The sequence below is a fragment of the Cynara cardunculus genome (assembly GCF_001531365.2).
Source record: "Cynara cardunculus var. scolymus isolate 2C chromosome LG 2, CcrdV1, whole genome shotgun sequence".
Taxonomy (NCBI): domain Eukaryota; kingdom Viridiplantae; phylum Streptophyta; class Magnoliopsida; order Asterales; family Asteraceae; genus Cynara; species Cynara cardunculus.
The window spans coordinates 7,622,724-7,647,708 of record NC_037529.1 but is presented as its reverse complement, the minus strand read 5'-3'; the positions used below and the strand labels follow the sequence as shown (position 1 = coordinate 7,647,708).

At 36.5% G+C, this 24,985-nt stretch overlaps 2 protein-coding genes across 4 annotated transcripts in view; one reads left to right on the top strand and one right to left on the bottom strand.

Annotated features, from left to right (window-relative positions):
- Positions 1-9,322, top strand: part of LOC112506533 — a 28,447-nt gene extending 19,125 nt beyond the window's left edge. Inside the window, exons 6-10 of one of the 3 annotated variants that reach the window (XR_003068463.1) lie at positions 4,807-5,299; positions 5,538-5,566; positions 5,652-5,780; positions 7,833-8,103; positions 9,170-9,215. Coding sequence is in view for 2 of the 3 variants with exons in the window: in XM_025110651.1 (XP_024966419.1) it covers positions 4,807-5,299; positions 5,538-5,566; positions 5,652-5,780; positions 7,833-8,025; positions 9,170-9,207 (882 nt within the window). In the remaining variant the exon portion in view is untranslated. Of the gene's footprint in view, positions 1-4,806; positions 5,300-5,537; positions 5,567-5,651; positions 5,781-7,821; positions 8,104-9,169 lie in introns of those variants that run through there. The other 2 variants (XM_025110651.1, XM_025110652.1) reach the window with 2 other exon arrangements.
- Positions 9,323-16,278: 6,956 nt separating this feature from the next.
- LOC112508215 lies at positions 16,279-18,699 on the bottom strand. Its single transcript, XM_025113003.1, has 4 exons — positions 18,400-18,699; positions 17,067-17,159; positions 16,614-16,751; positions 16,279-16,521 (listed from the first exon to the last, which is right to left on the bottom strand). The coding sequence occupies exons 1-4, from the start codon at positions 18,619-18,621 to the stop codon at positions 16,480-16,482; spliced, it is 495 nt and encodes a 164-aa protein (XP_024968771.1). The 5' UTR covers positions 18,622-18,699; the 3' UTR covers positions 16,279-16,479.
- Between the last annotated feature and the right edge of the window lie 6,286 nt (positions 18,700-24,985).

Genomic DNA, 24,985 nt, shown 5'->3' with positions numbered 1-24,985 from the left:
ATAGGGGTGATCTATGCATAGTCATTCCAGGTCCACGCATGTTGGAGATAGTTGTTATAAAATTGATAGAACCTAAAATGGATGAAATACCAGATAGATGAGGACTAGAAATTGCTGAATCAACTGCTCCTCCAGAATGGCTGGTAATACCACTTAAGGGCGGATAGACCGTCCACTCGGTGCCACTACCCACTTTACTAAGGCTGGGCTTAATAGGAGCAAGAGACTTGGTGGCAACAACCAGAATGAAATATTATTTAATCGTGGAAATGCCATGTCAGGCTCACCTATCAGAATCGGAACAGACCAATTACCAGATCCACCTATCATCGCCGGCATAACCATAAAAAATATCATTAAAAAAGCGTGAGCCGTTATTAAAACATTATAAAGTTGATGATTCCCACCAAGAATTTGATCGCCGGGTCGTGCTAATTCCATACGAATCAGTACTGAGAAGCATGTGCCCATCACTCCAGCAATGGCACCAAAGATGAAATATAGAGTCCCTATATCCTTGTGGTTAGTAGAGAACAGCCATCGGACCGGATTTGTCATAAAATTGAGATTCTTTCGTTTTTTTGCTCCGCTTTAGGCTATCTTTGTTTAGGTAGCTTAAAGACTCTTTTCTTTAGCAAGACCAACAGTCTTACTTTTTTTDAGGGTAGCTTGGCGGTTAACCAAGAAAAGTATGGGATTTTTACTTGCGYTTGGAATGCAAAAGCATTCTTTTCAATCTTGTACCTTAGTACACTTAACACCAACTTAATCTCGATTCTTTGAAGCAACAAACTCTCAATTCAATTTAACTTCCTCCCTCATGGTCCCTTTTTAGTTCATTTTCAGAAATTCCTGTAACATCATCTTTTACGTCTAAGTCCARGTATAAATTGAAATAAAAATAGGCTCTACTAGTAAGAAGATTTTCTTTTATCTCCTTTGCRATTACTTCAAGATTCTCACTTTCTTTTTTGTCGGGAGCACTCAGATTTTCCCGGACTCGATCAATAGCCCGGTGGATACGATGGGGCTCGTCTTCGAGGGGCCTTTTTTCTTTTTCTCTTAATTCATGGAAGAGATCGCAAATCTCATCCTCTAAAAAGGTTATCCTATCACCCTCCTTCCCCAGGTCGAACAAATCGGAGTCCGGTGTACTCGGATCTTCCTGCTGYTGCCCTTCCCCATCCAATTCTTTAAAGAGGTCTTCTTGGGAAGGGGGGGAAGAGAGATTAGGAGCGATAGAATCCATATACATAAGGGGGGGATCAAACAAAGGCCCCGTAGTGGAAAACAGTTTGATTAGAACAAGTTTCAAAAAAAAACTAAAAATAAAGGGAAAGAGAGAAATTCTAAACCAGGGCATGCGCTGAGATTCTTTCGTTTTCTTCCTTATTAGAGAGGGGCCCCTTGTTGAGCGGGGMTTCTTTTTGAAAAAGGGGGAGTGAGGGGTGGGGAAGGTGCGGAAAGCCCTCACTTTATTGATGGGGCATTTGGATCCCTTTTCCTCTCGACAAAACAGAAAGTATCATAGTACGTCGTCCTTCCGTGAGAAGTATTGCGCTATTTACCAATGAGTGGTATTATTGGACTGATATTTTGGTGGGAAGGCGGGCACGGGCGGTCTGGTGTCCGAGCCGCTTGGTCAGACGACGACTACTTCACTTATTAGATTAGTATTAGCCGCCTGTCCCGGAATGGAATGAGATGGAATAGAAAAAACGGGAAGCGCTATCGGGTCGGTTTTTTGGGGAGGGATAAGCTTGTGAAGAAGGAAGCTTATCCCCGCCCCGACTGTCAGCTGCTGGCTCTCTTCATCTCTCCTAAACTTCCCCCGGGTTTCAGCTCGAGCTGTATGAGGCAGAAACTCGTCCCACGTAAGGTTCGGAGGCCGAGCCCCACCCCAGCAGTAAGGGTGCGACTTAGGTTAACTAACACAAAGAAGATACAGTTCACTCAACGATTGCCTTTGGGTTCCGAACTCCATATGGGGAAGGAGCGTTGTTGTTTGCAAGGTCTCGATTATTTACATGGACCCACTTCTCATTCAATTTGTGGGAATTTTCTGATCTATAAACCGTCCCTAACTAACGATCGGCTCATGTTTGAGGATGATGAATCACTTCGTGTCGACCTATACGGATTAGAACCGAGACGACTGATGCCTCAAGCCCATGGTTTGTCTTTTTTCCGACATGCAAAATGACTCGGAGGCCCTGTCTTTCTTAGAAAATCCGAGAGCACCCTATCCTCTCCTCGCTGAGCGACCCGGCATTTTCDTTCAAATATAGGCCGGCTGGCTTGGTTGCTATTATAAAATAGCGGGTGGCTACAGGCTCAGGTTGCTAGTTGGCTTAGTATTGCATTGAAAGATGGTAGCTGCTTCTTCACTCTTCAAGTAGCTGAAGCTTCTGTTCAAGTCAGGAATAGGGGTTGAGAAATTGTGATTCCGATTGGCTTGGATGTCCTTTTACGAGACGATCAAGAACAGGATACTTACTCCTCCTTGGGGGCGCACCGGTTTCATGGAAAACTAAGAAACAATCGGTCGTTTCTCGCTCTTCCGCTGAAGCAGAATATCGTTCCATGGTCTCTACCGTTAGCGAGGTTCTATGGATGCGATGGTTACTACAACAGTTAGATTTTCCATTTGAAGGTCCCACTCCCCTTTTTTGTGATAACCAAGCTGCGAGACACATCGCCAGCAATCCCGTTTTTCATGAACGGACTAAACATGTAGAGATGGACCGCTCTTTTGTCCGTGAAAGAGTTGAGACTCAAGAAATTCGTTCTCTTCACATCGACTCAAAGTTACAAATCGTTGACTTCTTCACAAAAGGCTTAGGTGCTCCTCAACTCAGTTTTCTACTTAGCAAGTTGGGTGTTGTCAACCTACACACTCCAACTTGAGGGGGAGTTTTGGGAATTAAAATCATTCCCTTCATTCTACTCCATAATTCTCTCCTCAGATTGCTCCCCCTATTTTTGTCCTTTTATTCTGTTCCTTTTTTAACCATTGTTTTGGTCTATTTATTTCTCCCCTCTATATTGCATTTTATTATTGAATAAGAAAACACAAAACCTTGAGCCATCAATTTGATCAAGTTATTACACCTAGGTCAGTGGGTGTCGACGGACTTAATTTATGCCCAAAGATTAGAATGACCTTTCCATGAAGACCCCCGACTTGTGAAAAGTGTGTAATAAAGAAAATATGCCCAAAAAATTTGAAAAATTTGAGAGAAGTAGAAGAAATCAAAAGTGAAGAAATTGATACCAGAAAGGAAGATACACCTAGAACTAAAAAAGAGAACTAGGCTACAGAAAAGTGAGAAATGCCATGCAAACAAAAGTAGGTACAAGAAAAAAATATCAAAGGTAAGGCAACAACACAATTCCTAGTTTATCTTAGGACTCCGATAACTTGTCTGCCAACTCACTAAGCTTACCACAACCTCTATCTCTCTAGCTCCCTTCATCCCATCTATGCTAGCGTCTCCAACCCTAGTCTACTACTCTAACCCTCATCTCCATCCTTGGAGATGCCTGAGGCTTCCATGTTATCCCACATCCTCCTCAACCTGCCCTTCTTCCTCGTCTCGTCGAATGTCACTTTCTACCCTCCTCATCGGAGCTGACACCTGTCTCCTACGAACGTGTCCAAACCACAACAAAATTCCATCTTTCAATTTATTTGTGATAAGCACAACTCCCAAGTCCCAACTTTGCTCGTAAGATGTCATATGGTATCCTGCTTGCGTCCGACCATAGGTCCATCTAAGCATCCCCATTTTTGCAACGCCCAACTTCCTCTCATGGGCCTTACTTGCCGCCTAAAACTTCGACCCATGCAACATAATTTTATGATGGCCTGTAAATTTTCCATTTAGTTTTAGTAGGACCTTTTTGTCACGCATCACCCCATCGCAGTCCTCCACTTTAGACACCCTACCTTTACATGATGTCTTATGTCATCTTCAACCTCTCATTTTGAATCATGGAGCCTACATACTTGAAACTCTCATTTTGGTGTTTCCTTTACTCCCCAATGTCGACTTCCCACCCGCTCATCAATACAATATCTGTTGGAATTGCACCATATCTATTCGGTCTTAGAGAGACTTCTTATTCTAGATACTTGAAACTGTAAGTTATGTGATGTGGTGCATTATGAGCCTGTTTATAGATGGCTATATGAACAAGCTAATGAAGCAACTTTCCCTATATGTCTATCCCATCAAAAGAACTTATTCCACATTTCATTATCTCTTCCTCATTCTTGTAGTTTGAATATCATGTAAGCAAAGGAAAGTGTTCCATTTTTCATGTATTCCAGAAAGAGAGACTCTATCACGTTGATTAGTTGCCTAGATTAGTTGCTTCAAATGTTTTCATTTATTTTATAGATATTTATAGTACGTTCATTGAATTGTTATATACGTTGAATCTACATTTTCACTTTCATGTCAGTCACAACTTGGGAATGTTGAAAGTTAAAACAGAGATGCCGGCATTTATCCTATTGCTTTATACAGACCCTTACATTTTCGTGACTGGTCTTTTGTCTAGATTAGTTTGTTTTGATTTCTGATAGATATTTATTATATGTGCTACACACATTTTCACTTTCATGCCAACACAACTTGGGCAGTTAAAATAGAGGTGGCTGCAATTATACTATATTTCTTTTTTAGAAGTCAGTGAATTCAATATTTGCTGCTAAAGATTTTACTAAATGATAAACATTATTTTATTTGGTGTAGTGTTTGTGTTTAATACTATACATTTTTTATGTTCCCTAACTCCTAGAGCCAGAATCAAGGGAAGAGGAAGAGGTCAAGAGATTATGAAGATGGAAACATTGATATACCGGGCACAAACAATAGTCACTTGGAAACCTCATCACAATATAGAGACTCAGATTATCTTTTTGAATTTCCTTCTTGTTGTATAAAAATTGCTGAAGATTGGATGGCGTCTTCCTTGGGCCAAGATGATGATTTTAACTTGCCCACATATCTTTTTGAAGAGCAGAATGACGAGGAAGGAAATTTCTGCAGTAAAGGCATAGCTTTTAAGCTGTCCTCTTCTCTTGTGGAAGAAAAGCAAGAAGATCCTTCCTTCATCAAAGATGATATTTTTGAGTTGTCATCTCTTGTCAAAGGCAAGAAAAATGAGGAAGGGAATTCCTCTAACCAAGATGCTAATATGTATGATTGTTCTTCTCATGAAGATGATGGTGCAGTTTCTGCCATCAATTTAGATGAACTTCATGAAGCTCCAAACAATGATGAGACACAAGGTAAGCTTTAATTTGAACTGAATGGATGAGTGACCTCTATATTTAGAAGTATCAGGATGAACATTTTATTTTGTATGTATATATCAATGAAAGGAAAAACAGTACTTTCAAGAGATTCTTTAATTACAAAGTTCAGTAGAGTTGAACAATCTCAAATGGTGGTATGATCTACTTTGGCTTCTTTACCATCACATTTTACTTATTTTTAGATCTCAAATAAGTGGTGTTCTTTCTGCAGGAGGGATTACTGGAGGCAACTCTGTATCTGTAAGCTTTACTTGAAAACTTCATGTTTCAATAATTGTCACCAGACATGCAACTTTGGTTCAGTCTTAATTTCGTTGTGTGACAGGAAACTGTGACGAGTGTAGAAAGTTGTACAATGTCTTTGCCTCCGGCCAATCTTGGCAGTACAGATGCTGAAGTGTTGGATTCTGTAGTTCAAACCATTCTAAGAACAACAGAAATTGCAACCATTGAGGTAATGTGAAGATTCTTTAAATTGCACCTATTTTCTAGTTGCTCTTAATTGTTCTATGATACACACATTCAAATGTTTGATTTCTCTTGTACATTTGAAGTATAAGCATTTCCCTCTGTAGGATTGAACAGAGTGCATCTTATTTTCATGTGTTGTCTGTTTTTTCCGACAAAATATTTAGGTGTCCAAGCAGTTTTGTGGTGTTCAATAAGCATGTTTATAGTTATATGAAGACACTTTTAGAAGGCAATGAGTCATATCTTGAAGTCCTTTAAGAAATTTTATTTTTATGATTAGACATAATTTAAATTCACATTAGTACAGGTTATGGCAGTTATACCTTAATTTATGTTCGAAATTGTAACCTATATGGCCATGAGAAAAGGTGTGCATCGTACACACCATCTGAAGACAATCAAACAATATAAGTCTGTCCTTCATAAATGAAGTGCTTGGCATAACTCTGCCTATTTTGCTAGTCAATAAGGTTCAAGACACGTATATAAACCTTCACTAAATGAACTGAGAAGAGACATGTTCCTTTTGTCTATTGCTACTTCTCTACCTTGCCGCTGCTTATCAGGAGTTCCATAATCTCGTTCTATTCTTGCTCTCTGCCTCTCTTTCTCTCTTATCTTTCTATCTACTCCCTCTATAAGATGAGTACGAAATGGGCAAATAAAAGGTGGTCCTTTCTTACTGTAGCCATAGCTTCCAACCTTTACAAAGGGCTTTCTGAAAGCCAAGGCAACCAAAGAGACTACTCACGGTATTGAGGAAAGCGAGGAGTGGGCGTATATCTTTATGGCCTCCAATGGCAACTGTGCATGATCTCCCACGTGCATAAGAAAATTATTTTATCAAATAAATGTCCTTTGTTAAAAAAAGTTGCTATGTCTTATAGCATGGTTTTATGTCATTTTCTTCTTCATTCGAGCTAACCAGGGCCAACAACCAACAACAGGAACTTTTTTCTATTCAATATGTTTTCAGCAAACTCAATGCTACCTTATTTGTGTTCATTATACCAGTACACCTAGTTAAAATTCTCCCCACTTCTACCATAACCTATTATTATGGATCAATTTCCTATTTGGTCAACTTATGGGGCTAGGTTCATATGGCTACATGAACCAACTAATAAATATTTTTTTTGCTTTTTATTATCCCAAACTCATCATTTAGTGCACTCTATTTCTTCTCTTCCTCATTCTCGTAACTTTGATTCAATGTACTTCAGCAAAGTCTCTGAACTCTTTGAACAATTCATTCAAGTGTCTGAGACAGAAAGGACTATATATATGATGTCCATCTTATGTTTTTATATTGGTATCTTGGCTAGCTCAGTTGCTTCAAACAGTAGCTATGAGTAACGTACATTTTCTTACACTTGCTATATCTTCATGTACGAGTAGTGTGCCTTAGATCTCCCATGCTACTTGCTCTTGGTGACTTCAAGTCGCATGAGCAAGTTGCTGAGACAGGGGAAACCTTATGTACAAACATTGCAGCTCGATGATTCAAAAAGTCATGCAACTTGGGCTGCATTGGTTGATCGTGGCGTGTTGGGCTTGCAAGTTGCATAACTTAGATGCTGCTATTTTTGGAACCGGGTGACTTGTGGCTGGCGACCTGAAGTCGCATTGCCAGTTCACATGACTGATTTTATTTCCATATTAGGGCACATCTTGAATACCAATGCCTTCTCTGTCAAAATACTCCCAGACCTACTGTATTCACTTTTGTTTTCATTTCTTTAAGCTTGTAAGCATCAATTGGTAGGGTTGATCAGTTCTTGCTCTTGGCATTCTAATCCGTGGTTTTTCCGTTTCAGTTGTCCATGTAAAGTTCCCTGGTGTCACTCTCTGTTTACTGATTGCATTTTGTGGATTAATATTGGTTTATTGCTTTGTTTTACCATTACTTAATCATTAGGATCCTATTTGGCATTGATAAAAAAAATTGGATGATTTGTTTTGGATTGATTTGTGGCTGTTGACTCTTAGCTTCTGCAAAGACAACAAATTTAACCTGTCTGCAGTGAATAAACAGGAGGAAGGAGCGTTCTCCGGCCAATATGAGACTTTCAAGTTGACATCTTCTCTTTTGGAAAAAAAGAAAGATGAGAAAGGGGCTTCCTCCACCAAAAATGATAGGTTTGAACTGCTTTCATCTCCTTTGGAAGAAAAGGAAGATGAAGGGGATTCTGCTACCAGAAATGCTCATCCGTATGGTTCTTCTCATGGTAAGGAAATGAAGATGATGTGATTTTTTGTAGCAGTCTAGCTCAACGTAAATAATCTCTTAAATTATGAGTTAAGAGGTATGGTTTAGTCTGGAATCAAAGTTAATACATCTATTAATTTCTTTTTGCAATTTGAGAAAAAGAGATACATGCGAAAGTTCATGGACGACATTGTGCTTCTAATTCGGCTGCAGGTGTTCATTTGGAATCTAGTTGTGGTAACATGATTGTGTTATTTATGATGATATACATGTGGAAAATAGGGAAAATCATGTCTATATAAAGTTCACATGTGGACCTCCTCTAGAGGAATTCACTTAAAAGGCATAATTTTTCCATAATAGGAGTAGAACTAATTATTATCAAGTGCGATATTTGTATAAACTCTTTATAGCCATTTCCTAATTGGTCATTAAAGAAGATAATTCTCTGAGATAACAACATAAAAGTGTAAGGAGTTTATAAAGTCCAATTGGTTATTATGATCTTATATCTAACTGGCTTGCACACAATCCTTCAAAGAATCTTGTATCTGCACTAGATCCAAATTACAATACCATGTCCCCGCACCTCAATAAAGTTTTTTTGAAAGGGTGTCTTAGGCTATGCCTAAACTAATCATGGCAAATTGTGACGGCAAGAAATTAGCCCTAATCAACTCAATGGCCACAATTGTTGTGAATGCTTGGAATCGAACCCTGGGCACATGGGATATTCCACCACATCCCTCAGGACCTCAGCCAGTACGCCACAACCCTTGTCCCTGAAGTGGCCACAATTGTTGTCAATGAAGTTTTTCTCGTGTCTTCATGGAGTCTCTTATAACTGAAGAGCTAGTTTCCACAGGCGCTATCAGTTCCTTTATGTCACACCCATTGGTCAGAAGGCCTAAAGTTTACCCGTGACATGTTGAGGTGGTGCTTTGGATGGACCCTTATGATCTAGTTGGTCCAAAGGTACTAAATACCATGGTACTAGAAAAAGTAAATTGTCAGGTCTGTATTTTATACATGGGTTGCATCAAACTGCAAAGAGATTTATACCATCTTAAACTCATTGGTTGCTGAGTTTATGCTCTTGTATAATTTTTCATATTCACAGTTTCAATTTTTATGTGTTGTCTAATTTTGAGAACTTTCTGCAGTTAATCCAAGTGTGGAATCAAGTGGCAGCGCAAGGTGATATCTGCTTCAAAAAATTTCTTCTGTTAAGAATGTTTCCCTTAACCAGCAAGGTGTGATATGTCACCAAAGGGCCTTTGGCCTAGCAATATCGTAGTCTATAGCCTCCTAGGAGGTCAGGGGTTCAAACCTCACCAAAGGTGAGGAGGGTGTGTGAGTTTATTTGTTGCATTTGCCATATATAAATATTATATACTTCAAAAAAAAGGTGTGATATGTCAAGCAATAATCCCGTATTGCACTTCTGCTCTGCCCCTTCCATTTTCTTTGTTTGCAGACATGGATTTTATGGTTGTGTTTCTAGATATATCCTTTCTGGTTGTCATCTGATCATCTTATGTACTCTACTTTTCTACTTTCCCAATGAGGGCGGGAAAAGTGGATGACAAACTACATGACATTGTGACAGTTCATTTATGAAGAGATGATGGTGTTAACTTTTAACTATTTTGAAAATTTGCAAACAACTTTTAGCTGCCAGGGCAATAATTACCAAGCTAAGTAAACTATCATGGTTTTGACCTTATGCATTTGTGTCTGTTGTCCAAATGTCAAGTATGTATAGTATACGTGATACAATATGTCTTGACACTCATGCAGGTAATTTTTGTTTTAATGTATATGGGAAGACAGGACATTTATGTAATGGATCATGTGTTTTAGTTTCCTTTGAGGTTGCTAGTATTTAATATGCCCAATGTCAATATAGTATTTGTGCTTTAACTCATTAGTTACATTAGAGATAAGATCATTGTAGTGATATCTCCATATGTGGAGCGCAAAACAAACAAATCAACTCGTGACACATCTAGATAGGTTTCACTTGAATGAGCAATTGCAGCTAGAAAAATACCAATTAGGCTGAATGATAAAATTGCGTTAGTGGTTGGTCAAACTTTATTGTTAGTGTGGATAATCATCATATTTCTCATGATGTTACTAAGGTTTGTCCTAGACCGAGAGAAGCTATACGTGAGGAAGTCTCTAATCTTCAGGATAATGAGAGTTAGGAGATCATGTTGGTTTCTCATTCGGGAAGGACTACTAGATTCAGGAGGGTCTACAGTCTAGAACTCAATCTTGATGGATCTCTTGCATAGTTGGAAGTGCAACTGACGCTGCTGGTTCCCTGCAGATATAAAATGAGGACTACGCGGAAATATTTTAGCTAGCAGCTAGAACAAGTGCGGATGCTCAATCAGTTGTTCATTATTGGCCCTTACTTCACCATCAACAATGTGTTCTTCAATGATGCTTTCTATGAGGATTTATATGTGGATCGCCTCTTGGCTCTTAAAGTTTTGTTGGTTAAAGAGGTCTCTCTATGCCCTTAACTGGCAGCTCGGGTTTGGTCTCTCGGTATTCCCAGATTTAGAGAAACCTAGATGATACTAAGTTCATATGACTACTAGTGAAAAAATATGTGGAACCTTATTAGATTACTTTCCAAAAGAGCCCTTGAGAAGAGAAGGGAGGTTCCGTCATATATTTGAGGAGAAAGGGTCCAACTCTAACTGATGTGGGACTCTAACATGCCCCCTCCAATTAAGGCTAGACGGGTACTGATTGCCCTAAATTGTCCGGTCCCTAGAGTTGTACTGATACCATGTGAGAATAGGTAGAACCTCATTAGATGGCTTTCCAAAAGAGCCCTTGAGGAGAGAAGGGAGGTTCCATCATATCTTGAGGGCAAAGGTAGTCTAGCCAATCTGGGACTCTAATAGTACTTGGAACTTTTGATTTTTCATACCGATGAATATATCATTATCACCTGGGACAACATAGAGATTACAGCTCTGAAAATTCTTCATAGGGAAATTCACATTTGAGGAATCTCAAATACTTAGGTTGCATTATTACATATTTTCATGTGAAAGGAAGTACATCATTAACATCTTGATTGAGGTTGTCGTGGTTTATAGTTGGGCTGTACCGAGTCTTAAATGGCTGTAGATTTGTGCTTTATCTAGATGATTTGAGCTCCTTGATGATATATGAGACGATTCAAGAAATTTAAGCATCTCATGGCTTCCAAGCATAATATTGAGTTTCAAATAGTATGATAAGCCAATTCATGTCATTATGAAGGTATGTAGACACTAAGGTATCTCAATGGTGCTTCAGGGTAGAGATAATTTGTCTACATAATAGCCCCACGCTTGAGTTACATGTTATTCCACATGAGTCATGAAGCATGAGGTTCATGACTAGGTATGTTCTAGGGTAATCTTGCATCAAAAAAAAAAAATAAGAAATTGAGCGTTTGCTTTCCCAATATTTAGTGAAGATATCTAGTTATGTAGCATATAAGTTATGAGTTGCCATGGGTATATTGTTTGGTTTTGGTATTAGAGATGGGGAACCTTATGTTTGACTCGACGAACATGTACTCTACTACTCTAGTAATGAGGCATTCACATCTCCCAAAAATAAATGTCTTGTGAGTGTACTATGTTAAGGTCGTCTCTTTTTTTGTGAGAAGGTAAGAGTTACTTCTCATGAACCTCCTTCTAAGGATATATGGATGACTTCTAGTGATTAGGTAACCAACATTTTGACAAAGCCTTTTCGAAGATCACACATTTATCCTATATTTAGCAAACCGGGCATGTTTGACATATATGCTATCCTCCAATTTTATGTGGAAGATTTGAGAGAGAGAATAAACATATAGTTTAGGTTAAATGTTATCCTCAAGATTCCATTTTTGCAGCCACTGGGACACTTGCTTTATTTATTCCCACCTAGATTAATATACAACATTGTTAAGTTCTACAAGTTACAAAGATATTGTAGCTCCAGCAAGGACGCAAATAGTAAATTGATCATGATTTGTTAAATATAGCCGAATTTTTGTTTTCTATTCTGCACTTGTAACACGACTTGTTTATTCATATTATATTTCATTCATAATGCAAGTAGGCCCATCACTTCATCATGCGACCAAAGCTGAGTTGACTGACCGTATATCCTTCAGGTCCTACAGTGACCTGAAAAAGATGTTGGAAGATACTGTGCGTAGAATAATGTAAAACATCATCATCAAAAGGTGTTTTATCCTAAACTAGTTAGGGTTGGTCAAAAAACGGAAGAAATTATAAAAAGGATGACGCTGATAGCCTCTCTTTCTACAATCCTATTTAAGGCCAACTCATATGCCTTGTCAATCTTGGCCAACTTGTGCCTCTCGTTAAGACATTCTCTTGGTCCAGGTCTCTTCTAACAGAAACATAACATAAATACAATCCTAATTTGTGTTAATAAATGCACACTGAGATTTTGAGTGGAGAATCTTCTTTTTGGTACCTTTTGTGGATCATAAAATATATATATATATATATATATATTTTTAATGGAAAACTTGACATCATATAGCATCACAGTTAATTACATTGTACGTAATTCTATATCTGTCGAATTTGCTGCGGTATATAGTAAGTTGCGTTAGCAGCTGAGGTACCAACTAGAAGCCAAATACAAGTTATGTGAGTATCTATTTTTCTTTTGCTTGATATACACTTACAGGGAACTTTCAAGGTCAGAAACTTTGTGTCATCCAAGTTATTCATTGCCCAGCAGGTACAATCCTTCTAGTGATTAGGTAACCGATATTTTGACAAAGCCCCTTTGGAGACCGCACATTGATCCTATACTTAGCAGCCTGGGCGTTTTTTACGTATACACTATTCTCCAGTTTTATGAGGAATGTTTGAGGTATAGAATAAACATATAGTTTAGGTTTAGTGTTATCTTCGTTGCTTAGTGTTTCATGTTTGCAGCCATTAGGCCACACACTCTACTTATTCTTACCTAGATTAATAGACAAGATTGTTTATGTCTTACAAGTTACAAGAAGATATTGTGGCTCCAACAAGGACAGAAATAGTAAACTAATCATGATCTGTTAAAATCATAGCTGAATGTTTGTTTTCCATTGTGCACTTGTAACACGACTTGTTTATTAATATTATATTTCATTCATAATGCAGGTAGGGCAGATCACTTCATCATGTAACCAAAGCTGAGTTGATTAATCGTATCCTTCAAGTCCTACAGATTGACCTGAAAGAAAATTTTGGATGATACCGTGCGTAAAATAATGTAAAAACATCATCATGAAGAGGTGTTTTATTCCAAACTAACTGGGGTTGGTAAAAAAAAAGGAAGAAATTATCGAGGATGGTGCTGATAGCATCTTTCTATACAATCCTATTTAAGTAACTCATCTGACATATTACACTCACTCAGATTTGTCTTCACCTACTTCCCATCAATCTTGCCCAACATGTGTCTCTCCTTAAGACATCGTCTTGGTGTAAGTCTCCTTTTCTAACAGAAACCTAAAGTAAATACAGTCAGTTCTAATTTGTGGTAATAAATGCACAGTGAGATTTTGAGTGGGGAATTTCTTGTAGGTACCTTCCCGGACATAGATATTTATTTTTATATGGAAAAACTTGATGTCATATAGCATCACATTCAATTATATGGTACGTAATTCTATGATCGTCAAATTTCCTTCCATATATAGTAAGTCGTGTTATATATATATATATATATATATATATATATAGGGTCAGGTTCAGGGAAAACCGCAAAAAAATGGAAAACTGAGGAACACCCTGGTAACCGTTCATCTGGGCGGCATGCACATATGCATACAAGTAATTGTTAAGCAATTTGTCCAGTATGCACTTGTACATAACATGCACACGTGCATAAAACCCAAGAACCAACTTCAATTACTTGTATGCACATGTGCATACCATCCAGATGAAGGGTTACCACAGTGTTCCTAGGTTTTTCATTTATTTGGGGTTTTTCTCCGAACCTCCCTCTATATATATATATATATATATATATATATATATATAGACGGCAAATCAAATGCAAACCTTCTAAATGTCAATATTTATGGAAATGATGAAGGTTCATTTATTATGATTTAAATATCTATGGAAAATGATTAGAGTTCATTAATTATGATCAACCCTTTATATTAGGAAACAATCGATGTGTTTATGAAACTAGATGTTCGTTAGACTAGATGGACGGTTGAGATTAGTTTGTATGGTTTGTAACCTTTCCATGGTTTGTATTTGATTGGGAGTCTCTCTCTCTCTCTCTCTCTCTCTCTCTCTCTCTATATATATATATATATATATATATATATATAAAGTGCAGCCGGTGTACCAACTAGAAGTCAAATGCAAGTTTTGCACTACTATATGCATTATTCTTTCTCTTCACGTACACTAACAAGGAACTTCCAAGATCAGACACTTTATGCGTCATCCAAATTGTTCAGTGACCAGCAGGTACACTCCTTTGTTAAGTTGATTTAACAGAATTCCTTACTTCCTACATGCTTCTATATGCCTTAGTTTGTCAGTTCAATTTATTATAAGCTATGATAGACATATTATTCTTGGAGGTGCAACATTGGAATAAAGTATCCAGTGTTTGTCCAATAAATATATGCCAAAAACCTCCCTGCTATGTTGTAACTAAGCATTTTAATTTTGTACAATACATCACTAACGCATGAGGGATGTGAATTATCTTCTTTGGATCATTTGTGATGGAACTGAACCACCTTAAATTTTTTACCATAAGTGTCATATTGTGTTTACTACTGCAGTTATTTAATATTTATACTTCGGATGCAACAATGAATTTCTATATACTAACTTTCTGTTGACAACGTTCATGGCAGTAAATAATATTAATCGAGTTGAAAATGGTTTTCTTTTCAATAAATAATATCTGATACTCAGGAATTTATTTGGCAATCAACCGCTCTCCTGCACTTATGTAATATGATTCATTTAGGTATATGAAACATAAAAAGCAACGTGCCATATTTCGTCCTGCTCATTTTTAATTTTCATTTTCATTATGTGGTTCCCATCTTGATTTCAAAAGTTGCCCTCAAATAAAGATGAGAAATGGAGAAATGAGATAAATGAAAGGAGCATATAGTTCATGAGGGCAAGATTACAGGTGGCAGATGTAAAGGAATTGTTGATGACTTCAATCATAAGCTGAAAGGAGCATATAGTTCATGAGCACTTCAGCTAATTAGTGTCTCTTGCTCAATTTGCTATGCATACAGCTCTGTTCTTGGCATCTTAATAGTATAATTCATTATTTCTGAGCTTCATGAATCACATGTAGAGCTTTTGTCCATTTCACTTAGGGGCCGTTTACTGAATACTTACACGGTTAAAGCTTACCGATAAAATTTAACACTATCACTTACTTATCGGGTAAAATTTTAGTTAACAAAAAGGGCATCCTATGCAACAATTTATTCGGCAAGCGCTAACCGTGGTAAGAGTTGTCGCCCTCGCTTACCGGGTAAGACTCTCGGTTCTTGCCTTGCTCTTACCGGGTAAGATTCTTGGTCCTTGCCATACTCATTCGGTAAGGTAACATGACTTGGTAGCACTTACCGGGTAAGCATTTGGTAAACGGCCCCTTACCAAGTGCTTGAAGGATTACATGGTCCAAAACCTGTAGTGTTGCTCTGGATTGACATAAGCTTCTTGTGCGCTCTATCATTCACTCACTCCATCTGACCTCACAGGTTTACTCATCCTTCAACTCACACACATGCTAGACTCCTTGGTCTGTGTTTCAAGATAGGTTGGATAGGGTGATTGTAGTCTGGTGCCAGGTTGGTATAACATGAAACTGAAGAATGAATGACTTTTTCAACCATCACAGTTGGATTTTCGCTGTAAACTAACCTTTGTTTTTGCAAAAATGCCTAAAGACACTATGGTTTTGTAAGAATGGGAAATGTTGGACATATTGTATAGGTGTAAATGCAAAAGAAATGTGATACTTGGGCATTGGTACCCTTTGTCCAACGCTCATTTTTTGAATACTTTTTGTATTTTTCTTCTGTCATTTGCACAAGAACCATGGTTTGTTTGAAAAGAAAAACCAAACAACAGTTTAAAAGTCATCAGCTCCAAAATTAAGTAGGTTCTGTTAGTGGATTCTTTAAACCTATTAGAGGCTTAAGGTAAGGAGATCCTTTTTTCTTATTAGTTGTAGGGAAGAATTTAGTGTAGCAACTTAAAAGTTCAAAGCAAATCGAACGACATCATCAAAGGTATTATTCAGTAGCATAACGCATCTTAGTTTACGTTGCATAAATGCTCCTCAGAACAGAAATACACAGGAACTTCAATTTGGAATGAAGTCACAAAATCTTGTTTGAGTGCAGTTGCTGGTTCATGACATTTGCAGCAATAAGTCCATTTCAATTTTCACTCCTGTGAGGTTTGTTGGAGACAGAAGATGCCTGAAATAGAAAGTTCACCCAAAACTCTTCAGATATTTAGCTTTAGACAGATTAAAGTTCATGGCTTAACCACCTCTAGTGTGAAGTTTTACCGTATCAGCAGGTGCTGGAGTCCACTCGTTGGTAGCTGGGTTCCCCTTGCAGGAAGCATGATGGGCACTTTCAGATTCAGGGCTTAAGTTGAAAGCAGACCCCTTTGTATTATCTACATTGATGAACCCTGTTCCCGTCTGGAAGATCAAGAAGCATAATTTGGTAAACTTAAGTTCCTCCTTTATCTTGTCTTTGTTGGGTGATCTACGTTTTAGACCCTAATGTTTGGCTATATGTTTCAAATAAACCATCATTCTTGTAAAAGCAAAAAAGAACTAGAGCGCTTGATTCAAACAAAAGTGGCAAGTATGATGGTTCTTTTGCATTTTCTAATTTTTGCAAGCTCTTTTTTTGGCATTTTCTCAAGATTGATGGTTATATTGCAATATAAAGCCAAGTACAATGTTGAAGAAAAGTAGATCACTCATTTTTGTTTACAAAAAGAGGGATACCGTGTGATGTTGCTTATCGACACCATTAAGATCCTTGTAATATTCTGTCTCAGTAAACTCATCACTCACTTCGTTACCTGCGTAAACCAGTTTCTGCAAGAAAAGAGATTCATTGTTAGAAGTCAATTTGAAGTTGTTCCATGATCTTGATATATCCTTATTTCTCTTCATGTTTTTTTGCAGGAGGTTGTTTACAGATGTTTGTGAATAACTAACCAACACATGCAGAGTGCTACCCATATTCAGAACTGGAAGACCTTGTCTGGCATTGAAGCTTTTTGCAGGTTTGAGATTGGAATCAAGGTACATTTAGTCCAATTATCAAATTAGATCTTGCACTAATTTCATGTGCAAGCGGTAGGGATGAGCAACTTGGATAGGGTTACTTATTTGTGACCATGAGGTCTCAGATTTTACCCATGAAAACAGTTCTTTCTTACCAAAGGGTCATCGACCCAGCGGTACCCAGGCTGCCAATAGAGCCAGCCTCCTCGGAAGTCGAGGGTTCAAACCTTACCAAAGGTGAGAGGAGTATGTGTGAGTATTTGCCATGTATAAATATTATATATTTAAAAAACAGTTATTTCTTGCGACGTGCAAGGGAAAGACTATGGACATAGTGTTTTGTCCCTAACCAAGGTTGCCTTTAATTGCGAAGAATGAGATTGGAGTTCCAAAATACATATACCCTCTCCGCCCCATTTTCTTATTAGGCTTGACACTTTGACTTATATCATCTATTTTACTAACTCATTTTTTAAGAAGTCTAGAAGATATGAAGATGAGAAAATGTATTTAATATTGGGGTTTGACTTGGTATTTATTAACTCTTTATGAGGCGTGCCTAGGCCCACAAGATGCCTCAATCGAGGCGCAGGGCCTTAGTGAGCCTCGTAAATACGCCTAGCCTCGACTTTTAAAAAAGCCCAAGACCTTGAGCCTTATTAGCCTCAGAGCCTAGGAGCGCCTCAGGCATGCTTGTAACAACTATGGTTACCATGAGGAACTTTTAACTATTTGGACAAGCCTAGCTAGACTGAAAGCATCTTAAAGTTATGGTAAATAATCAAATGCTTTCTTTGACTAACAGCCGTCAGTCACTCCACTTTTTTGGGTAGAGGTCAGGTTTGCATACAACTCCCCCCGACCTTACTTTCAAGTGGGATTTACTAGGTCCGTTTGGTCTGGTTAGTCAAGTGATTTCATAGCATATGATCGGTTAAACATAGTAGGTTTCTTGGGATAGATGGAGTATAATAATATGTTTTATCGGATTCCATCTCTAGATGCAAAACATATGAAAAGTTGTGTGTAGTAGTAGCAAAGCAGAAACCTGGGAGTTTTGTTCAAGTTGTTGAAACTCAGCGTACTCGTGACTAACACCATCACTGGGCAAAGCATCAATGTATTGGGCAGCATACTCGCTGCGTTGTGGCTTAGTGTGGCGTCTCGGTGCTAACCCATCAAAGTAGTCCCTGGTTTCCCCCTCTATCTTTGCCTCTTCCTCCTTGGACAAATGAGCATCGCTCCGGCTTGGTCTGTTACTGGTTTCCATGTCACAAATGTGTTTGATGAAACCAGAGTTTGATTTTTGGGGATTTTTATACAAGAAAACAGAGGTGATATTTGCAGCCAGATATTTTGGAGATTGCAGATATTTTTGCAGATATTATCCATTTTGATTGGTGAAAGTGAAAGCATAAGTAGACCCCTTTTTCTTCAAATTTTGGTACCAAGAGTTTGTCATGATAAGCATGTGAACTTGGGTCCATCAAGTGCAGAAGTTGCAAGTAGAGCAGAGGTGTGGTGTTTTTGTTATACTATTGTTTCTGTTAACTATATATTTTGAATTTATTGTATTAAATAATTTTCATTGTACCATGGAAAAAAATAGTTTCTCCATCCTTTGGGATAGAAAAAAAATCTGTGAACATCATTCTCTATGCACAAAAAGCCCAAGTCCGAAGCCTGTTCCACGTCTAGTTTGAGCCATGCCTGAAAAAGCTTGGGCTTAGTGAGCCGAAGCCAGACGTGGGCAAGGCCCCAAAACCTAATCAGGTCAAAATTTTGAGGGCAGCCCCAACCTAAAAGGCTCGATTGGGACCTTTTTCAACCCCAAAGTCTGGGCATTTTTCTATTCATTGAAAACGGACTTGAAAGTTTTGGGCCTTCTACATCTATACTAGAGACGACCAAAATCCAGTCTAGGGCCTGGACCAAATCAGCACCGATCCGAGATTTCCCTTTGTAACCTGCCCCATTGGCAACAGGTCCTGACCAAAAACTCCCGGCATGTTCTTCATGTAAACAGTCTGGTCCTATGTTGGGCTCAAATCGGTCCCAACCTCTTCCAAAAATCTGTCTTAGGCATATAAAAAGATCGTGTTTGAAGATTTTTTTTGTATAATATTTTATTAAAATACATTTTAAAATCTCAAAGTGGTTAATTCAAGTACACTTACAATCTTTTTAATTTTTTCTTTAAATCTATTTCACATAGAAATGTTATAAATGTTTCTATAATAATGATTTTTGAAATTTAGTATTTGAATACTTAACTTTTAAAAATTAAGTTTTTGGTATTAAAAAACTTCATATATATATATATATATATATATATATAGTTTATTAAAAAAAATCGGGTTTATGTATAACCGGTCCTCGTCTCGGGGTGGAGCGGGACTTGAATTTTCATAAAAATCGTAAGTGGTCCCGGTCTTTATCAATCCCAAACTCCCAATTGTAGTCCTAAGTAGAGATGGCCAAATGGACCAGGCCCGGCTTGGGACCAGTGGTCCGGGACCGGTTAAGGGCCCGACCCGATTTTTATATAAAATTTATTTTTAAATGTATTTTAAAGTATATCTTTAAGTGTATTTGATTGAAGGTCAAAATATATTTTTAAGTGTATTATGATAAAAACGTATTTTTTTAGTATATTCACTTGACACAGTTAAATATTCTAAAGTATATTTGATCGACCAAATCTTTTATAAAATGTATTTTTTTTAATATTTTTTGATTGACCCAATTATAATAAAAACGTATTTGTTAATGGTATTTAATTGACCAAATTATTCTAAAAATACTTTTTATATGTTAAAAATCTTTAAAAAAAATTAAGTGGGACCAATTTGAACCTGGGATCAGGATCGGTTCTCATAACCGGGCTTCAATCCTCATACACCTTAACTGGACCTTCCCTCTTTGACCGGGACCGATCGAATTGCCACTGTTTCAATCTGGAACCAGTTTTTGGCCATATCTAGTCCTAAGCCTATTCCGAGCCGGGCCGCCATCTCTAATTCTCTACTCATGGACCTTATTGACTTTTTATTATGACTTATTATTTCATAAGAAACTCTAACTCCAATAAGAAATGAATTGTGTAATGTTCTTCTATTATAGAATAAATTATAATTTTTCGCCCATGTGTTTTCTAAATAATTTATTGTTATTTTTGTCCTTTAATTAATTCCTTCGTTTAAGTACAGGGGATTAAAATAGTAATAATTGTAAACCATAAGAACTCAAAAACAACAATAAATTGTAAATCATAAAGACGAAAATTACAAACCTTTTATTTTAATCAGACATTCAACCTTAAACTTAGGATCACGTGAGACCAGCGTGTTTTCGTGACACCCGTAAAACCACTTTTTACACTTGAAAATTCACAACAAAACACTGTGAAAGTAACCTTCACAGTGTTTTTGCTGTGAAAGTTCGGATTTTTTTACCTTTACAGTGTTTTTCTGTGAAGTTTCAAGTACAAAAAAATGATCTCACGAATCTATAAAACCAACTTGGTCTCACAGGAACCTAACCCTCCAACCTTAATCAACACTTGATCACAAATTTTAATAAACAACCTCCACTTAGTGTTAGTGTCATCACCATTAATATTTAGTATGCCAATACAAGAAAAGAAAATTTAACTAGGGCCGTCCTTGGGAGGGCGACACGGGCGCACGCTCAGGACCCAAAAATATCAAGGAACCTAAATTTTTTCCTTAAAATACAATAGTAGTCTAAAAAATTTAATAAATTAAAGAAACCCGAAAAATTGTAGCATATAATAAGAGACAAAAAGAATTTAGTAGATAATAAGGGCACAAAAATTTATCGACTAATTACATTGGAGAAGAAAATAAAAAAATTAATTGGTCATTCATTATATGCTATTGTTTATTGCCTCTCTATTTTATTTTTTTTTATCTCCAACAAGGTCCAATGATATTGGCTATTGTTATCTCTATATGTTTGACTGTTTTCGTGTTTCAACAATTCAACGTTAAGATCATGCACTTGTTATTGCTATATATTTTTGTTGGATATTTTTATCAATTTATGTTTCTATTGACTATTGTTATTTGATTATCTTGTTATAATTGTTTTTGTTGACTATTGTTATCTATTTTTGTTTCTACATAAAATATTTTACTATTGTTCTTTTAATTTACGACATGTTTCATGATTTTGTGATTAATCAATAAATTTTTTCTACTAGATGTATTTAGTAATGTCTCTTATATATGTCATATTTCATAAACTTTTAATCTTAACATCTTATTGTAGGTTAACAAAAAAGAAGGAAAATAGAATTTAGATATTTTCATCAATTGTTTGACTTATGTATCTTTCATTGAGATTTCAACACACCACAAGATTCTATTTAAGTGCTCAAATAATCATTTGTTGAGCTTGCATATTATATGTTTAATTCATTATTTATTCTTATTGGATCTCAATGGATCATCTTTTCTTTCATATTTTTATTGATCATCATTTGTCTACTTGTATAAAAAACCTTGATAATCTTCTTTATTATTGATCTCTCATTGACCCTCATGATTACTTCATTCACACGAACTCTCTTTTTATATCAAAATAACACATATTTCTTGTTATTAAGATTTCTTTCCTCACTAAATTATTAGCATTTCTTGTACTCAATTTTATACTAATGAAAAAAAATTATTGATTTTTTTTCGTACTTACAGAGGGTCACTACAAGAAAAATGAACTCTGACGATGCATTTTTTAGGGATGACATGTTTCCGCCACAAGTTATAGCATGCTGTTGTTATATACTCTTTCTGACGATAAATGAACTTTTTGCGACGACAAAAGTCGTTGCCTTGTATCTTGCAGTGGACCATATTTTTACGTTCGCCTAGGGTCTATAAAATATCAGGAACGGACCTAAATTTAACTTTAAGATAAAAATTGTGAATGGAACGAATGACCAAAATCAAAATTATAAAACAATTATAGAATTTGTGTAAGCAGATAAATTCTAAATCAAAAATCATCTGTCTGCCACTCATTAAAATCATAGAAATGAAAAAACATATAGAAAACAAAGACAAAACCCGTCCCATATCCACCTACCGCCACATTATGCATTTCAGGAAGAAATATATATATATATATATCTCACAAAATTCACAAACATGAACTAAACACAAAAACATCAAATCGTAGATATATTCATCATCAAATCTTGTAATTTTTACTTGAGTCGGTAGAAAAAAAAAATTAAGAGACCTAGTATATAAATCTTAAAAACATGGACATTTCAATCTTTTTAAATGCTTTTAATTATACTATAAAATTAGATCATAAAGATATATGTATGTATATATATATACAAATTATAGATGTGATGATAAGACGTATTACGCTTATCTTTTGATAGAAACCAGAGAGGTATTGATGTGGACTGTAGTTTTACATTTGTTTATTAAATACCCTAAACAATGTAAAATTGGCCCCAAAATGTTAAGGGTTCTGTTTAAAATCACACATTTTATGATTTAACATGTTAAAGAACGACACTTCCTAAAAAACTATGTCATCTTCATTTTTAGCTTTGTTAGCTTCAAGCAATACGAGTCGTACAATCATGGAAGGCCCATTGAATTTATCTTCATACCAGTATGTTCGTTTTATAAGTATAAAATATTTTATATACTACAAAAAAGTGGTCATTTTTGGTGGAAGGTCAATCATAAACTTAACAGTTTCAACGAAGGTTGCATGTGTCATGTGACAATTTGTAAGAACAATACTTTAGGTGAGGCCAATGTGTCTGTTATAGGTATGAACTATCAATTGGGATTCAACGGTCTCGTCTTTTCAGGTTGATGTTACTATTGCATATTCTCGTCATTTGCATACTTAATCTTTTATTTGGTTGTGTAATCAGTAATGATGATGTTTATTATCTTATAGAAAACCCTACGACATAATGATAGCGTATGTATATTGTTTCTATAACAGCCACTTCATATTTGGACAAAAAAAGTTGATTACCAACAACCGCAACTAACTTCATACTGTACTCGTCTCAAAGGACACCAATATGGGGGGGCAGTTTTGGCTCTCTTAGCGGTTAGGCTAGCTGGGAGATGAGACCGAACCCAAGACATGTCTTGTGTTTAGGCAAATTCAAATCACCCCTATATTAACTATGACGGTTGCGACTATAAAACAGATTCACGACTACCTCGAATGATAATTTTTAATTGTTTATCAAATACCTAAAATACCCTTTTATAAAAATAAGTAAAAAAGTGTCACGTGGTTAGATATCAACATGTTTCATTACTTGTGTCTAGTTGACGATGGGTGACAATTAAGGGACCATTTATCAAATGTTTGTCCAGTAAAGGTTTACCGAGTCATTTATAGATGTTGTTAAGCCGTCTTCTGTAAAATTATGTTTGTTCTGCCTGAACAAATGGGGATTGTGTATTGAGTTCACATCTCCAAATAAATTTTATTCCTACTTAGGGGCTGTTTACCTAAATGCTTACTCAGTAAGTGTTTACCGTTATAAGCCAACACTATAATTTATTTTTTGAGTAAGATTGTAGTATATCAAAATGGTATCGTATGCAGCAATATATATGGTAAGCGCTTACCCGGGTAAGAGTCGTCAGCTTCACTTACCGGGTAAAACTCTATATCCTTATCATCGCTCTTACCAGGTAAGATTCTTAGGCTTTGTCATGTTCGTCCGGTGAGGAAAATTGTCCGATAAGCACCTACTAAGTAAGCGTTTGGTAAACAGCTTCTTAATTTCTTGGAGCTCTAATAGATGTTGCCTTTGTACATAGCTCTTTTTCAATTGCTATAAATAGTTGTTTATTCCCTTTTTTAATGATGTTGATCATAACCGATGTCTCTTCCTCCGTTTTTCTTTTCAGTCTAGCTCTTTTCACCCCAATTGGTCGTTGGGATGAAGAACCACCAGTTATGTCATGTCGTCACCGTCATCTAGATTTAGAGAAATAAAGACAGCCCTCGAGAGTCGAGATACACTTCTAGCGGATTAAGGGGTGAGATTTTCCGACTCCATGAAAAACACCATATCCAATCGGGCTTGATAACGGTCTAGTACAAGTGTTTCCATCTTTAAATTTTTTAAAATCCTTAACAATGTTCCATATGTTACTGAATTCCCAACCCGTTTTGAAACTCTGTTCTTTTGAAAACATTACTGTGCACACCATAATACTTAATTAATGATAAGGTAAAGAGACCATGATGGATGATGGTCCAATGATTTCTTGCTCGTCATACAGATCAAGAAAAAAGAAGCTGGTTTCTCATTGCAAAATGCATTAAGTGATTATTTGTGAAAATTGTAGTAATTCCAATGTTTAATTGCATATGCATTCTTTTTCAGCATTACTATATTTACTAGAAATAAAAATAGATATTTTTTGAGAATTATTTTATAAGGAGGAATGTGCAATGCAATGTATAAACATCCCACATCACACAAATTGGGCTCATGGCTCCACAAACCATATAATTGTAGCCAAAAGTATACATATACAATGTATTTGTAGTCGGTAGAAGCTGTCCCATGCGAGATATATATATATATATATATATATATATATATA

Coding starts and splice junctions, on each gene's coding strand:
- LOC112508215 (XM_025113003.1), bottom strand. CDS start 18,621: ATGGAAACCAGTAACAGACCAAGCCGGAGCGATGCTCATTTGTCCAAG. Junction 17,160..18,399: donor AACTTGAACAAAACTCCCAG/GTTTCTGCTTTG, acceptor CTTTTCTTGCAG/AAACTGGTTTACGCAGGTAA. Junction 16,752..17,066: donor TCGATAAGCAACATCACACG/GTATCCCTCTTT, acceptor TTGATCTTCCAG/ACGGGAACAGGGTTCATCAA.